Raw genomic sequence first — 19,108 nt, forward strand, 5'->3', positions numbered from 1 at the left:
AAAGTTTGAATTTTCCCACTAACTTTAGCCAAAGGGCAAAATAGTCATTTGGTCAAAGTCAAACTTTGACCAAAAAGTCAACATTTTGACTTTTTATATTTTTTCTATGTTGACTAATTTTGACCTCCCGAGCATGAATCTGCATTCATTTTCTCAAAATTCAAATCACATTTGAATATAAGGTCGGTCAAAGTTTGATTTTTCAAAGTCAAAAGTCAACTCTTTGACTTTTTACATCTTTGACCATTTCCATTATTTTCGAGCTTCCGAATATGAATATATTCATATTCTTGATATTTAAATCACATTTAAATATTAAAGCTATATCTTTAAACTATGAAACCCGACCATTATATCACATATGTTTGTCGGTTTCTCTCTCTTCACCTAATTTGAACAATTTGAAACATTCTATCATACTGTTCTAAGTTTATTCCATATGAGCTAGTAGGGGAACCTAATGGACCTATAGATCATGGGCTCTAACGATCCGAGATTAGCTGGCTAAACTCTTTAGACGGAGCTAATCAACATCCGTTAACTAACGAGTCATTCAACTATAGTCCCGTAGTTGTACTCCCCTCACTATAGATATATTTGTGTCCATTTGATATAACCATGATTAGTTAGCTAATCCTTCACGGGTTGTTTGTAATCTCGGTTGGGTCATAAAAACCGTTTTACCCCCAAGAATACATCTTGTTCCTTAAGTTCCACTGATCCTCCAATGAACAATTGGTTTAAGGTCCAACCTATAAACCGAATCCCTCTCGGGCCAAGGAGAGGGTGGGGCCCTTTGTTCAAGACTTGGATTCAGTACTAAAGGGAACAACCTATCTACTATCCCTATAACGGGTAGGAGTGAATTCCGTCTTGCACCCTATGTTCCCAGCTATCCACTTGATCTTACCCCTGAAATGGGAGGCTTATTGGGCCAGTGATGATGAGCTACCCTCACCTATGCAGATCTAAGGATAATTCCGAGTGAACAGGAGTTCATAGTTAGCTTAGGATAAAGATTAAGTTACCTAGGTCATCAATTAATGAAATAGTCAGTTTTATACATAAAACGACATTTAGAACGTAAAAAGTGACTATTTCATGGTTCAGTCTTATGCAAACTCATTGCATAGGATGCCCTCACTCACATATCTCTATATGAACAATTCAGGATCACATCGTTTGTACTAACTACAAAGTGGGTCGCATCCATAGTGTCTCCAAAATAAGGCGCCCAACCTTATTCATATACTATAGATGATTTTGGCTATATCTTTGAACTTGATCCACATTTATGTCACTACATAAAGTTCAAACTACATTAAATAGCCTCAGGAGCTTAGTTTATTGGATTCAAGATTACAATTTCAATAACAACTTCATCAAAAAACAAAATAGAATATATTTATTAATTTACAAACTACGAGTTTTAGGACATAAAATCCAACAGCATTAAATAAACATACCCATATCTTGAATAATCATCAGTAAAGGTAATGAAATATTCAAAACCTCCCCTTTCTTTGATATTCATCAGACCACAGAGATCTGAATGTACTAGCTCTAGAGGTTCTTTAGCCCTGTAAACTTTTCCAGTAAAAGGTTTTTTATTCATTTTGCCTTCAAGGTATGACTCACACACAGGTAAATAATTTTCTTCTAACTTGCTTAGACGTCCATTCTTGACCAACTTCTCAATCCTATTGAGATTAATATGTCCTAATCTGAAGTACAAGGTTAGGCATTTTCTTTAGGAGAAATTTTAAGTCTTTTATGTTGAGTTACTGCAATTTTAAACATTTTAGTGTTATTGAGGGATTTCGTTGCTAACGGGCTTAGCACATATTAATTATTTTCCAGTTCAGCTGAACAAATATTGACATCATTCTTAGAAATAAACATGTTATTTACAAAGAAGATTATACAATAAGATTATTCAAGTAAACATCTTACAGAAATTATGTTCCTTTTCAAACCAGGAACTACATATACATTTCCTAACAAAATATATCTATTCTATAAAGTTAATTGGAGACCTCTCATTGCCATAGCTGAGACAACGTGCCCAGTTCCAACCTGCATCGTCATCTTCTCAACTTCCAGTTTCCGCTAGGAACTAATTCCCTGAAATGAAGAACAAACATTGTTAGTAGCGCCCGAATCGATTATCCAGATCGAATCATCATTATCCACTAAACAGGTTTCCAAAACAAGCAAATCATATTTACCTTGCTTGGCCTTCTTCTTTTCTGCCAAATATTTGGGACAGTTCCTCTTCCAATGTCCCTTTTGGTTGCAATGGAAACAAATTCCCTTTACAACCTTGACTTTCTTGCCCTTTGGGCCAACAGCTGGTGGATTAGCTTTCCCTTTTCCACCTTTCTTCTTTCCACTTTTTGGTGCCGGAAGAAGAAGGCAGAAACTTTGTCCTAAAGGTCGAACCTCTGTGGAATTTCTTAGAAGATGAAGCAACATTTGCTTTACCCTTCTGTTCCTTATTTTTCATTAAGGACTGGAAGGTTTGTAGTTCATTAAGTAAGATGGTCAGGTTGTAATCAATCTTGTTCATAACAGCATTGCTATGGAACTGTAGGAAACTCAGGTAAAGATTCCAGAATGAAGCTAACCCGACTATCTTCATCAATGACGAACTCATTCATCTCTGCCCAAAATCAGTGATAGAAGTCCATCACTATCTATCACTGATAGATAGTGATAGAAGTATCTTCCAAGAACGTAACAACATTTCTTGCAAAACATTTCTTATCACTACAGAAATATCATAAATCAACTAACAAATCAATTTGAATATTTAAAAAGTTAAATACAAACAGTGTAACCTCATATGGGAATATCACAAACCCAATCCACACTGCCCAAAATCTCAATTGAAGTCGGTACAGAACATAATCAATTTCAACCTCACCCGCATCTAATTTTCTATACCCAAACCCCTCATATACACAACTTTTCAATCAACAACTTCATGACACAGCTACCTTAAAGTTCAACAAACAAAACCTGATACATAGAGCCCAATAAATTCACTGTTAAACCAAAGAAACTATCATTCTAAACTTGCGGGCAGAAGAACTCCAACAATTCAATCAAATTCCTTCAATAACCCAACAAGAACAGAGTTAAATCAAACAAAACCTATAAATTCAAAAGGGGGAAAATCAGGTTTTAGCCCCCGAAAATGCCAAAACCCCAAAATTCAATTTGACTATCATTTCATAGTGTCTAGATATTTACCTTGTTCTTCTCAGCATCATCTAAAAGAGTACGTGATTACCCATTGCAGAAGCATCGATGTCCCAATTTTCATTTTACAGAACATATGAACATACAGAGGATAGAAACAAAAACATTTGTTCTAATTAAGCATGCATTTACACAGAAAATTGGAGAGGAAATAAGAGAGGAAGAGTACTCGCCCTTGAAGACAAAATTCTTCACGTTCCATCCAAGTCAAAAACTCAACAAACTCTTCTAACGGTCTCATGAACAGCCAGAAAAACACATCAATGGATCTCCAAATTCTAGATACTACCACATGAAAACCTCAGCATTCTCGAAGGGTAGAGAATAGATGAAAGTTTTGCGGGCTTCAAGTATTAATTTTGGAAGGGATGAAGATATTGATTTTGAGAAAGCAATCAACACTGAGAATATCTATGTTCTGTGTTATCAGAGAATGTAATCATTTGCTCTTCCTACTTACACACATTAAACAAAACGAGAGTTTTTTTTTTTTTTTTTTTGGTGGGGGGAGCGGAGGGGGAAGGGGTATCAAATAACTCCATCCCTAATAATTGAATTAATTTAATATATATATATATATATATATATATATATAACCATATGTTATATCTAATATAACATATAACCTATAATTTATATTGTATCACATATAATATAACCTATAGTTTAATATTCTCTCATTTAACCTATAGTATTTAATACGAATTATATTCATATTAAATTTAACCTAGAGTTTTTATATGAATCACATTCATATAATTAATATTTGAATCATATTCAAATATTTATTAACTCTCAAATAAAATTTTACATTATAATGTATCACATACATTATATTAATTATATCTCATATAATTAATTTATATTAATTTATCTTATATAGTTAATTTCCTTTATTAATTTGAACATTTCAAATTAATCCAAAATTAATTCGATTCTCATTTAGTCCCAATTGAGTTAATGAGAGGATCTTATGGATCTATAGATTAAAACTCCAATGGTACTTGATTGATTAATTAAACTCTTTAATTAAATTAATCAACCTCCATTAACTGTTGGTCACTCCACTAAAGACCAATAACCGCACTCTTCACACAATAGATATATTTTTGTGTCCATTGGATATAACCAATCAATGGCGTGTTGACCCTTTAAAAAGTATAGTTTGGCCAAAACTACCGTTTTGCCCCTGTAGTTACATCTAACTCCTTAAGTACCATAAATCATTTTAATGAACAATAAGTTATAGTCCAACTATAATCAAAAACCCCTCTCGGGCTAGGAGAGGGTATGGCGCCACACCCCGAAATCAACCCTTAAAGGAGTAATTTTTCTACTTACCCTAAAAGTAGAGAATGAGTGAATTCCTTCTTGTGAAGCTATGTTCCCAATTCCCCAATCAGAAAAATTCTCCAACATGGTAGGCATATTGAGTCGGCGAAACTGGCCACTCTCACCCATGCAAATCAAGAACCGCCTTCATAGGCAGGAATTCACAACTCACTCAGGATTCAGGTTAAGTCACCTATGGTCATCCTAGTGAAATGTAAGTCTCTTCTAGCAACGGTGTTATATAGGAAGACTATTCATTTCGAGGTTCGGTCTTATACGAACTCTTTGTATAGAATACCTCCATTCACATATCTCCACATGAATGATCAAAATCATATTACTTGTAGCACTTTACAACAATTGTAACAACTACAAACGGGTCGTATTCGTATTGTCACCAGGATAAGATACCCAGCTTTATCCATCTACTACAGATCGTTTAGGTTATCACTTAAACATGATCCACATGTATGTCTCCACATACATATTTAAGTTACAGAAGATAACCCTAGATTTTAGTTTATTGATTTTTGTGGGTTAATGCAACAAATTGTCGAATAAAATACCTCTTATTTTATTAGATAAATAAAAATTTTGTACAATACAATTACAAACTACAAGACCACGAGATTTAGGGCATCAACCCCAACAATACGCACTCAGTAAAAGATTATATAAGAAACTAATAATGAAAATATGCATATAGCTCTATCTATCAGTGATTGATGGGTTGGAAAAGAAGAGAGGAAAAATATACGTCTTATGTTATGCGTTAATCTCCATGCGTCGACGGTCATGCGTTAGACTAGAAAATATGAAATATGTGTTAAGCTCGTATGCAATGACCTTGCATTCCTATCACAAGTTTTCTTGCTTTCTCGCCAAGTATAACGAGAACGCAAGTTTATCGGAATGATCCGAGGTCGAACACAGGGACTTGTAACTCAATAATGTTTGTGACGTAATGCATTTGAGGCAATGAATAAAAGTAAAAAGACAACTTAATGGATTATTCGCTACTCCTACTCCTAACTAAACAGGCTGAGCAATGGAAGTTTGACTATGAGAATTGGTAGATATGCGGCAACTATTAACGCGTAATAAGATGCATGAAGAAATAGAATTGTGGAGGGGATAAATTCACCGCGTCATTAAGCTTGGTTGTAAGGGTAATCCCAGCTCGCCACACTAACGCATTGCACACCTCTTGGTGGTCAGCCTCATGCTTATATCTCTATAACGCATGGTTGCGTAGAGCATAGGATTATTCCTATCTCTAGGAACACTGCTTACTTTGCTTAGTGAGTTCCACTACTTACCTTCTCGGACAGTTGGTTATAGCTACTCAGCTCATAGACAAGCACTGCGATAGCTTCACGCTAAGTAAAAAGGATTGACTCGCTATACTCACACAACGTACACCTTTCGGTGGTTTGCTACATGCATCATATCTCTATGCCGCATGATTGAGTATGCGATAACTCTTGCAATCTACACTTAACTCACTGCAATGAAAGTAAAAGATGATAAAGAAGAAGAAGGTGATGAAGATGGTATTGAAGGAGCTAAAGAGATGCATTGATTACAAAATGTATTGATGTCTTAAGCCAAAATGTAATACAATATAGAGATAAGAAGAAATATGGAGGGCTAGATGTAGGCAATCTCTTGCTTCCATCAGATGTACGTCAAGGCTGTCGGTGATGCCATGGATGGGTAGTGGAGTAGTCTATCTCGAGCTCTATCTCCAGCGAAACTTTGGTCGTCACTCAGAAAGGGTTGTGGAGGTGAAGAATCCTCAAAGAGTGTCTGCTCATGCTCCCATCTATGATCACAAGGATCTGCCTTAGGGTAGAAGCTCGGATGATTTGAATTTAGGCTCTAAGGCTATATTTATAAAGCTCAAACGTTAACAACATTGGTAATCCCACTTTGAACACTGCCATCACTGACACGGTAGGTGAAATGTCATCATCATCTTATCTCTTTGATACTCCCAAGGTATGGGTTCGTGAATGTTTCTTCTAAAGTATCAACACATTCCACCCACTTTGCGATCAACCTTCTATCATGGCTATCACTCTGTAGCTACAACATTCCATGTGATGAACTTGTCTTCATGAAGATCAACACATGTGATCAACTTTGCAAAGTCTGGGATCAACGCATGCGATCGATTCCTGTGATAGCTACAAAAATATACATTTTGACACATAATAACGCATGATATAGGGTTAGTGGGGACTTTCAGTGTTTATCGACGCAAACTCACTTTTCCACATGAATTCTTAGTATTATTGACACATATTCTGCTTATTAGCTCTCATGATTCTAAATAAAAAGCTACAATAGCTTGTATTTCTACAAGCAACCAGTGATAGAGATACTTTCACATCCCTACATCTTCACACCAAAAACAGAGAAGAACATTTCAAATTATATGTACATCTTCACACCAACAAATAAAAAATAGAGAAGAACATTTCAAATAGTATATCTTCGCACCAACAATAAAGAACAAAGAAGAACATTTCAATTTATATGTAAATCTTCACACCAACAAATAAGAAAACAGAGAATGACGAATTAAAAAAAAAATAGAGAATAACATACACAAGTAAATTGCAAAATTATATAGCTCTATCTATCAGCGATAGACAATGATAAGGTTATATCACAGACTCTAAATTCAAATTCCAACTAGTTGAAGAAGACGAAAAACCTAATTATGGAAGAAGAAGAGTAAGTACATATCGATTGAATTGAAGAAGAAGAAGAACTGCTCCAATGTTTATCAACCTTAATTCAATCAAAGAAGAAGAAAGAAGCAGTTGATCGAAGAAGAAGAACAAGCAGACGACGTTGATCAGCGAAGAAGAAGAAGTCGAAGATGATGATGAAGAAGAAGAAATGCAAAGACAATAAAGAAATCTAAAAATGAAGGTAATTTGGGTATTTTATAAAAGATTTAAAGATCCCCATTTGTTGATATATTTTTTGCTATTTCTTTAATTAGTTTGCAAATTTTATAGTCTGTATAAATTTCTCAAAATAAAATCATTAACAACATGCCCTTAAATTTTAGTTTTTCTTTTTAATGTTGTATTTTTAAAGACTTTTTATGAAAATATATTCTTTTCAAACAATATTTTGAAGTGTGGCCCTCATCTATTTTTATCAATAATTTCAAAACTTCTTTTTTTTTCTTTGCCTTTTTTGTTTTAAAAAATTATATTTATTTTGTCATCGACTAAGGGGTGATTTTGACCTTTTGGAAAGGGAAAATAAGTGTGATTTGATGTGATGTGAAAGTAGTAACAACTTCTTTTTCTTCTTTTCTTCTTTTCTTTTTTTTTTCTTTTGTCCTTTTTTCTTCTTTTTTTTTAAAAAAAAAAAAATAAATAACAAGTAGGGATGTTCAAAAAATTTGATGACCCGAAAAAATCGATCAACCCAACCCAATCTGTTTTGAGTTGAGTTATCAACTTATTTGAGTTGGGTTGGATTAGGTTCAAATAAATGAAAATTTTATGAGTTGGATTAGGTTCACCTAATATAACTCAAACCAACCCGAATTTATTACTAACTTTAAAATATATTATTTTGCTACTTATAACACAATTATTTATATATATATATATTGATTTTAATTTTATTTAATTACAATATTTGTTGAATAATTTATTCTTCAAAAACTATTAGAAATAGTTTCTTTACACTTTAGAAAGAAAATTTTAATTGAAATTGAGTTGTTAATCTTAATTCAATATATGAAAATAATTAAATTAGATTTTTACATATTTACATTTTGCTTCTTTTTAAAACAAAATTTTAAATAAATGACCCGATTAACCCGAACCAACTCAATCCAACCCAAATATTTTATGATTGGGTTAGGTTGGATTCATTGTTTAATGGGGTTATTTGGGTTGAAAAAATTTACAACCGAAACAATTGGATTGGGTCTAAAAAAATCTTTAACTCAACTCAATTCAACCCATGAACACTCCTAATAACAAGTTAACAATAATAACTCTACACCAATTTCAAACCAACTTTACATTGCAAAACAAATCATATAAATAATTATATTTCTAACATATAAATCATTAGCATTATATTCCCTAACGAAAAATATTATAAATTTAAATTTTCACTCTTACATAGCACTGAATTTCATGAAAAAAAAAAATCAAAATTAGAGAAAAAAGAATCCATGGAGAACAAAGCATCATAATTTACTCATTGGTTGTAAAAGATATGGGACATCATTTTAATTTAAATTTAAATTTTAGCCATGAATACATATTATGCATACTTTTCTAAATTTTTCAAAAGTAAACTTTATTAAATGAAATAATGTAAAAGCAATGGCATCAAATTATCTTTATTTACTCATGAAATCAAAATAAAGTGATATATTCCAAATCTCAAAAGGTTCCAAAACTTTGCTTATTTACCCATCAACAAAATTTAATTCAATGACACATCTGTTCGAGAGCAGATTTAGGAAGAGGTTTTTATTGTTAAAATTTCAAATTTATATATATAGAATTTTAGTATAGGTTAGAAAAACTTGATTCCATTTTTTTCTCACATATGTGTAAATATTTATAGAAAAATATTTTTGAAATTTTAGATTCATTTTATAACTATTTATGCCACATTTGATAATAATTTGGTTTTTGAGTTATTATTTTTAAAAATTAAGCCTATAGATATGACTTTCGTATTCAAAGTTCTTCGTTTTTTAAATAAAAAAAGTAGCTTTTAAAAGTTCATGTGTTTGTTTTTTTATTTTGGCTAAGAATTCAACCCTTATATTTAAGAAATATGGAAATTATGGTTAAAAAAAATAGGGAAAGAAATAGGCTTAATTTTCAAAAATAAAAAACAAAAAATAAGTTACGACCTTAGATATTGGTTTTTAGTTTTTGAAAATTAAGGCACATAAACACAATTTTTACATATAAATTTTTTGTTTTGTTATTTACTACATTCAAGATACAGCAAGTTTAATCCTTGATTTTTAAAATTATGACTAATAAATATCTAAACTTTCAATTTTAACTCTAATAAATCCCTTTAAAATATCTAGTAGATATATAAACTTTCAATTTAGTATTTAAAAATCAAATAAAATATAAAAATTGTTTAAAAATAACAATTGCATTAGATGAAAAAAAATATATATTTTTCTTTTCTAATTGAACCTCAAATTTTTAATTTTGTAGTCAATAATTACATCATCATCATCATCATCATTATTATTATTTATGTTTGGTACTATATACTAGACACATAAATCGTGTTGTTAGTTATTTAGTATATAGTTTTTAAAATTCAAGAACTATATATGACATGAATTTAGAAGTTCATGGACCAAAATTTCAACCTTATATAAAGTTGTGCCCCTATCATGAAATTTTGAATTTACCATTGTTCGTATTTTAGTTAGCTATATATGATTTGAATATTTTATCAATGCAACGGAAAACTATATCTAGATAAACTTGTGCCCCTTATATAAAATCATGGATATACTGTTAACCTTTTTTTTTCTTTGAAAGGGCCAAATATAAAAATTTCATTACATTGGAAACTAAATGATTGTTTGGGTTGATTTAAGAAAAAAAAAACTTTTTAAAAGACTTATTTTTATTTAAATACTTTTGACAAAAAAAGGTTGAAAATACACTTTGAAAGCTATTTTTAGTGGTTTCCAATCACTCTGTTTTTTTCCGAAATGACTTGTTTTTTAAATTAAATACTTAAAAATGTATTCCAAACACACCATAAATCTAAGATATTTAAAGGACTAATAATCATGGGAATTACATAAATAAGACTATTTCGAATATTAAATCCGATAGTAAAGTCCAATAATTAAATTAAAGAATTCAAAAAGTCCAAAGTTAAAATATAATAAATTTACATATGCACCATCAAGAATGCTTAAATACTACTTTGGTTTATATATGTTTATCTTTAATTTATTATAGTCCCCCAATTTTGAAAATGTTCATTTTGATTCAAGTATTTTTAGGCTCTTTTTAGTAACCATTTGGTTTTTTATTTATTTATTTTTTTAAAAAAAATTAAACCTATTTACTACCCCATTTCTTATATTGATTCGCATATCTTTAAGTATAGTATTGAATTTTTGGTCAAATTCAAAAAACAAAAAAACTTTTTGAAAGCTAATTTTTTTAGCTCTCAAAATTTTATTTGCTTTTTAAATAATTGGTGAAAGGTAGATAACAACGAAGAATTTTGGAGGTAGAAGTAGTGTCCATAAGTTTAATTTTAAAAAACAAAATTGTTACCAAATTGGCCTTAATTTTGTTCATTTTTTACCATATACTTTAAAAATATTCACTTTGGTCCTTGTACTTTTTTAAGTGATCATTTTGATATTTCATTTTCATTTTTTATTCCATATACAAGGGACCAAAATGATCACTTTAAAAAGTTCAAGGATTAAAATGAACTAAAGTTGAAAGTACAGGGTCTACAATGAACCAAAGTTGAAAGTCTAAAATGAATCAAAGTCAAAATAACTATCTAAACCCAAAATGTAAATTTTGAAATTTAAAAACTAGAGATACGAACTCTTTGGTAACCATTTGGCTACTGTTTTATACTTTTTGAAAATTAAATTTATAAATTACTCAATCAACCTCTAAATTTATTGCTTTGTTATCTATTTTCTATCATTGCTTTAAAAAACCAGGCTAACTTTTGAAAAAGAAGCTTTTAATTAATTAATTATTTTTTTTTTTGTGTGTGTTCAAAATATAACTCAATTAGGGTTGTATAGCAGTCGGTCGGAGTTGGTTTTTCGACTAAACCACCATCAAACCGATTTTGGTTCATTTACTAGATGTTCAAACCAACCTCGACCATTGAGGAGTGCAAATCGACCATCAGTCGATCAGTCGGTTGATTTTGGTCGATTTTATTTTTTAAATTTTTTAAAAAAATTATTGGTTTGGATTTTTTTCAAACTGACACCGACTGAGCCCCTCCTTTACTGATAGACGGCCTTCAGTTTAGTATCTATTTTTTGGTTTATCATGTTCACCCCTAAACTCAATAACGACCCTCCAAATATATCCAAATATATCATTATATTTTGGTATATAATGTCATATCATTGACATTGTCGACCTTGGACGTAAAGTCTAATGACTTTATTTTTTGTTTTACCATTAAAGGCTGCTCATATCAATGGAGATAATCATTCTCACTTACTCCTTATCTAGCCAATGCATGACTTTGGTGACGTTCCTAATAATCAACATGAGCTAACAATAGTTGGTAAAAATTAAAAGTTGAAATCTTTATATCTCACCTTTATCGTACTTAAAAAGAAAATTCATACTTAAAAAGAAAATTCAGTAGATAAATATCTATTACTATTTCAAAGATGAATGGTTCGATGTCCGACCCGAGAATGGTTGCACTAAATAATACCAAACCTAATGTAAGGTTGAAAATAGAATAAAGGTGGTTAGAAATTAGAATACTAAAATAGAATTTTGTAAAAAGCAATCTTTTCACCTTTGCTCTGACAGACTTTATTGTAAAGTCCGTCTTTCCACTCAACCCATTCCCATTTCTACCGGATCCACTCACCTTCATTTCCCATTCCTCCAACACATTATCAAACTCAAGGAACTCAACCAATGAATTCGATGCTTACATTGACTGTGGCGGCGGTCGCAGCCATCGTTGCCATCATCTTCTCCCTCCAAACCCCTCTTCTCAAGCTCAATCAGGTCCTTGCGCCGCCGCAGATTCCCGGAACCCACGATTATCTCCATTCGGCCACTGTTATTTCTGTCCCTGGAGCAATCGGACCGGAGAGCCTGATTTTTGATCCTAACGGTGAAGGTCCGTATACTGGGGTTGCCGATGGCCGGATTCTCAAGTGGCAAGGCGATGGCCGTGGCTGGACTGATTTCGCTGTTACCAGCTCTCACAGGTACAATCTTATCTTTATTTTGCTTTCGGGAGATGTTTGAACGAATTGTTTTAGAAGAGGGATTTTTGAGTCCTGTATTTTAGCTAAGTATTCTGTAGTATGATCATAGAACGGTCCTGCTTGGCTGCAACTTGATTTTTTTTGTTAATTAAGCGCGATTATTGTTGAATTTTCGTTATTATATAATTTATTTTGAGATGGATGATTAATTACACGTTTTTCCTTTTAAAATGGTGAATATATATGGAACATGTTTTGGTTGGACTTTTGAAGGATTTGTGTAAGATTTAGAGTGATTTTGAAATGGTTAAAATCACTTTTGTCAAGTTTAATATCACTCCAAATACGTCTTTAATCATTCAAAATTAATTTAGTCTTACACTTTCAAACACGATTTTTATATTATTAAAATTGGTTTTAAATCACGAAAACTATGCATTGGAGTGATTCTAAAACATGCCCATATATATATATAAATGGATGGACGATGCGTTGGACTTTTTCATGTATGGTTGTAAGATATGCTTGGTTTGGGGAATTGATTATCAAATTCGAGCCTGGACCTGGTCTTTGTTTTTTTTTTCTTGTTCTTTGCCATAAAGCCCATCTCAAGAGGAGTTGGGGGCAGGGTCAACTACCTTTGGTGCCCTTATGATTGGATATCAAGTTGTTGAGGAATCATTTCAAGGCCTTGTCTTTCATGTGTCTGTATGAGTTGCTCTGGTCTTGAAAAATCGGTATAATTCGAAAATAACCATCCAAGGTTCAAATCCCTCTTCTCATTTTCGTCAGTGAATGGATTTTTAACTTTCATAGGATTTTCCTGGCTTAGTATCGTGAAAAGGGCTGGCTTGACTTTTTGACTACCCCACCTACCAAGCTAAAACTCAGGTTTTTGGAGTTGATAAATCTTGTCTATCGTTATTTGCTCTTGACAACTGCTAGACTTAGTAAGCTTCTCTTTGCTGTCTCATGATTGCTTGAATAAGATATCTTCTGGGGATTAAAGCTGGATTTACACTAGGAAAAGACACATCGAAATCGTCTCATAGGCCTAAGAAAACACATTCATGCTCTCTATTGAATTTGAGCTATCGACGTCGGGTTTTGAAGTACTTCAATTTTCTGTCACTTTACTGTTCATATTGTTTGATGATATAATATTAAATTTACCTTCACCTATAAGGTTAAATTTTTGGGTCAATTGGTAATTTAACATGGTATCAAAGCAGGTGGTCCAAGGGATCCTGTGTTCAAACGTTATGTTATTTGCTATCCAATTAATATTATTTTTCACTTGTTGAGTCTTCTACATATTTTAAGTCCACAAGAGGGAGAGTGTTAGATGATATAATACTAAATTTAGCTTCATCAATAAACTTAAGCTTTTGGGTCAATCGGTGGTTTAAGACATGTTGGTACTATTTGAATGTCTGGTTTAATCTTTAGATGTACACGTTTATGTTTTACTCACCAGAAATAGGGAAGCGCATGTCATTGTTTGGGAAATATTATTCATTTTCAGATTTGATTCACTTCATTTTATGTTCTTGAAGGAGTGAGTGTGTTCGCCCATTGGCACTTGAATTGGAGCATGTTTGTGGGAGACCATTGGGATTGCGTTTCGATAAGACAACTGGAGATCTCTACATTGCCGATGCCTATCTTGGTCTTCATGTAGTGGGACCTTCTGGAGGTTTGGCAACAAAACTTGTGAGTGAATTCGAAGGCAAGCCACTTCGCTTCACAAACGATCTTGATATTGATGAAGACAACGATATCATATACTTTACTGACAGTAGTACAGTTTTCCAAAGAAGGTAAAAGCATATATTCATGCCTGACCTGATCTTTAAAGAAGAAAAATCTAACGAAAGAATCTGAAAGTTCTGGTTCCTGAATTTTAGGGGTTGATTGTTGGACGGTAATGGAATTGGGATGTAATGTAATCTAAAATCCATGTTTGGATTGAGCGTTTTGGGCCCAAATTGTAATACCAAGCTCATTCCGTTCCCACGGTTTTCAATCCACCATTTTTTCACCGTTTTCATGCTTCACGATCCCATTTTCATTCCGTCCTCGATTCCGCACTTATTTCAACACCTCTCAGATTCGCAATAATCCTGATTACATTCTAGCCCTTCAAATAGCTTAATTTCTTTGTTATGTTTTACTGAATTTATATGTTTCTAATGCCATTGCTTATCTCTGTTTTAACATAACACTTCATTAAGGTTGAAACTGGAACTGCTTATAGTATTAAAGTTTCTGCAGTCTGACATTCTAGTTTAACTTTGGTTTTGGTGAATGTTTTATACTTGCAGACAGTTCATGGCGTCGATATTGAGTGGAGATAGTACGGGCAGGTTATTTAAGTACCACCGAGCTAGTAAACAAGTTGCAGTTTTATTACAAGGCCTTGCTTTTGCCAATGGTGTTGCATTAAGTAAAGACCATTCCTATGTGCTTGTGGTTGAGTCCACCTCTGGCAGGATCCTCAGATTTTGGCTTCAAGGCTCCGAAGCAGGAAATTTCGATGTTCTTGCTAAGCTTCCGGGCTTTCCCGACAACATTAGAAGGAATTCAAAAGGCGAATATTGGGTCGCTTTGCATTCAAAAAGGGGAATGATTGGGAACTTGGTTACTTCAACATCTTGGTTTGGGAAGCTGTTGTTGAAGCTTCCTGTTGAATTCAAGCAATTGCATCGGTTGTTGGTGGGAGGGAAGGCCCATGCAACTGCTATTAGGTTGAGTGAGGAAGGAGAGGTTTTGGAGATTTTAGAAGATTGTGAAGGGAAAACTTTGAAGTTCATCAGTGAAGTTGAAGAGAAGGATGGAAAGCTGTGGTTCGGGTCGGTTCTAATGCCGTTCATTGGCGTTTATGAACCGAAATAGGCTTGTCCTAAGCTATTTCTCGAAACACGATTCGAGTAGATAGTTCACTCTTGCTTCTTCTTGTAATTTTAGTTTTCCTTTTTGGAATAGAGCAAGTTTCATGTAGAAGATCATAAAAAAGGCTTTGGAAGAGAGCTGAAGCTCTCGTTGATCTAACTTTTGGTTAATATATTCTGATTTTGAAACTCTCTTCATCTTTGTCTTATGTTTAAGAGATTGTGGTTTAGATTTTAACATATTGTTTCACTCTTAGGATGATTGTGGAGTTGATGAAATATATATATATTTTTAATTATTAATATTTTTTAAAAGGAAAAAAAAAACTAATTGTTCGGTATATATAGTTACTGAATATTAAAACTGACATCTATCAAGTTGCAAAACTTCAAAAACCTCTTTTCATTGAAAGGTCCTTTAAAAAGTATTGTTACTAACAGAAAACTAATGTAGTAGTTACATTATTATTATTCTATAGGGTTAATTTATATAAAAATGTAAAATTTATTTTATAAAAACAATATATCTCTCTACATCTCATTTTAATCGCACAAAACAAATATTGATTTTTTAGGTTAAATAGCCGTTTTAGCCTCTTAACTTTCATTAGAATAACAATTAAATTCCTGAATTTACTTTTGTCGATAACGATTCTGGTCCCTTTACTTTCAAATTTTTAATGATTTAGTCCATGAACTTTAATAAATAATACTTTTGTCCCTATATTTTACAATTTGTAATGAATTAATCGGAAAAATTTTCTTAAGATTGAATGAAATTTCTTACACATGTAGATTGTTAAATTCATCGGAAACCAACTTTTTTTTTTTATATATAGTTTTACAAACCATAAAGATTAGATCATTACATAATAAAATTCAACACTTAATTTTAAGAGATATTTTTTTCCATAATTATTTTCAAAATATAGATACTAAATTGTTATTTATTAAAGTTTAGGGGTTAAATTGTTACAAATTTGAAAATATAAGGACTAAATTGTAACCAACTAAAACCCAGGAATTAAACGGTTACTTTATCGAAAATTTAGGGACCAAAAGCGATTTTCCATATGGTAAATTATTATTGGACAATTGAATGTAACGAACAAAGATGAGATTCTTTTGTTTAGAAAGATAGCTTTCCAAATTGTATCATTTCTCTCATTCATGAGGAGCGTTAATGTAATCGTTTGGATGTTTGCCCCATTTTAGCCTTTAAAAAAGAAAAACAAAGAAAAGATGAGACAACCTATAATGCACTAAGTACTTTAACATTCATTTGTGTATCTAATTATAGTCTAGGTATATTCAAAGTTTTTCTTTAAAAAGAATTAATAACATTAATTAACATAAATTTTCTTCTTGTTTCTTTTTCCTTGGTTTGGTAAAAAAATCAAATTTTAAGTTTTGTGTCTAATAAGTTTGAGAATGACCTATTAAACAAGCTAATCGATCCTAAAATCGAAAGTGGTTAGATCTTTTAAAATTTTAGAAACTTATTGATATAAATTAAAAGTTGAGAGACCTATTAGACATTTTTGTTTTATTTTAATGTTCGTAGATGACTTATTGACACATAAGTCTCAAAGATTGAAATTATGGGTAGGCATAGGCTTTTTCTTTCTTTTACATTTTTAACTTCATTATTTTGTTTTATTATTGAGGGGTGATTTATTTAATTATTTGGAAGTTTTTCTTATTCAGGGACCTGCAAAAAAAACATTGTAATTTGAGCACGGATGAATCCTGCCTAGTTTTCTTCTAAGTTAATTTAATATGGAAATTAAAGAGCATTCATTCTAATTGATTATTGTTTTTTATTCTAGGTATGGTCGTGAGGCTATTTTTCATTGACATGAAACATGTCGTAAACCAACTAAACAATATTTAGGTCATGTTTACTTCTCATTAAGAGATCATTTGGATCGAGAGAATTGAGATGAGAATAAGAGTCATAATGGGTAAAAGATATGCATCTCATTGTTTGGTACAAGTTTTGAAGCTTTAGGCACGTGAATAAGTCATTATCATGCATTTCTTATACTCATAGATGATACCCATCGAAAAGTTTGGATTTTTTTTATGTCCATTCTCTCTCCCCTTTAATATATAAATTTATTTTTTTATTTTATATTAGTGAAATTAATTAATATATGAATATTGAATTTATAATTTAGAAAATTATATTCGATTTTAAATTATGATATTTGAATTTAACTACTCCAAATTCATAAATTAATTATTATTAAATAAATCGTAAAAAATCGATGCATTAATACTATTAATTCATTAATAAATTATATACGTAGTTAATTAATGGGAAATTATTTCAAATGGTAAAATTATTGAAAATATTTACAAGATATAACAAAATTTTAGAACTATCAATGATAGATGTTGATAGACACAGATAGAAGTCTATCAATGTCTATCAACGTCTATCATTGGTAGTTCTAAAAATTTTCTATATTTGTAAATATTTTTGTTTATTTTTCTATATTTATTAACAATCCTTAATTAATTATCACCATGATTAATATTTTATGAGATTATTTTTTATATTTATAATTAGTTTATTATTGATTAATTATAGTTCATTATTTTTTAATCATAAAATGTCATATTTATTTTTTTGAAACTGATTTTAATTGTTTTATAATTAGTACATCATATTTATATAAATTAATCAAATTGATACATCAAATGTATAATCAATTAATTTTAATTATAAACACTTATTTTACAAGTATTTATAATTAATAATTTAATTAATATTATTATTTGATAGTTAAATAATTAATTTTGCTTAAAACTTTCAATTAATCTATCAAAATTTTATAGAGGTGTCCATGATTAATTTTATAAATAAAATACAAAGTGTTACCATAAAATTTTGATAACATTCTCACGTACAACCAAACACAGTCATCCTTGATTTTTAACAATTTTATTGACAAGCTTTTTATTCCCAGACATACTTAATTCCTTAACATTTTTGAAAGCTTAAACCAAACGACTCCTAAATATAATCAATCAATCATCCTATGAAAAAGTTATCTACAATTTTGTTTTAGTATAATAATTAGGTGGGGAATCAAGCCTCTGACCTGGACGGAGTGCATGCCAATACTACTGAACTAAGTTCTCTTTGACAATATTTTCTATTATTTGAAATTTTATGTTATTACATGTATATATGAGAATCATATCGAGATTCTTTGCGAGAATCAAATTAATAACTCATAAATAACGAATCTTAATTATGGTTCATTACTTGTCTAATTTAGAAAAAAGAAAACATCAAATCACCTAAACATAATTATGTATACTATAATTTTGAAGTATAATGTCATATTCTTTATAATATTATATTCAATGCAATATTTAGTGTTTAAATTCATGAAAATGAAATTGTAACCTGAGATTAATTAATCAACCTACTTTCACCTAAGTATATGGGTGAAAAGAACCTCTTTTTGCTAAGAAAAGAAATTCATATCATTATCTTTTATCCTTGCATGTGAAAGAGAATGACTCACCTACCCCATGTATAATGTCTAAAATAAAAATGAAAGAAAATAAAGAAAAAAAAAATAGTCTATCACATATAAAATGATTTGATTTTGAAAAA

The 19,108-nt window shown here is 31.0% G+C and overlaps 1 protein-coding gene across 1 annotated transcript; it reads left to right on the top strand.

The window, feature by feature from the left end:
* The first annotated feature begins 12,054 nt into the window (after window positions 1-12,054).
* LOC120091440 (protein STRICTOSIDINE SYNTHASE-LIKE 10-like) lies at window positions 12,055-15,663 on the top strand. Its single transcript, XM_039049467.2, has 3 exons — window positions 12,055-12,583; window positions 14,140-14,403; window positions 14,908-15,663. Exons 1-3 carry the CDS (start codon window positions 12,285-12,287, stop codon window positions 15,476-15,478), a joined length of 1,134 nt encoding a protein of 377 aa, XP_038905395.1. The 5' UTR covers window positions 12,055-12,284; the 3' UTR covers window positions 15,479-15,663.
* Window positions 15,664-19,108: the final 3,445 nt, after the last annotated feature.

The sequence above is a fragment of the Benincasa hispida genome, chromosome 11 (assembly GCF_027475165.1).
Source record: "Benincasa hispida cultivar pf3 chromosome 11, pf3_genome.v1.1, whole genome shotgun sequence".
In the NCBI taxonomy this organism is placed as follows: Eukaryota; Viridiplantae; Streptophyta; class Magnoliopsida; order Cucurbitales; family Cucurbitaceae; genus Benincasa; species Benincasa hispida.

Coding starts and splice junctions, on each gene's coding strand:
- LOC120091440 (XM_039049467.2), top strand. CDS start 12,285: ATGAATTCGATGCTTACATTGACTGTGGCGGCGGTCGCAGCCATCGTT. Junction 12,584..14,139: donor GCTGTTACCAGCTCTCACAG/GTACAATCTTAT, acceptor ATGTTCTTGAAG/GAGTGAGTGTGTTCGCCCAT. Junction 14,404..14,907: donor AGTACAGTTTTCCAAAGAAG/GTAAAAGCATAT, acceptor TTATACTTGCAG/ACAGTTCATGGCGTCGATAT.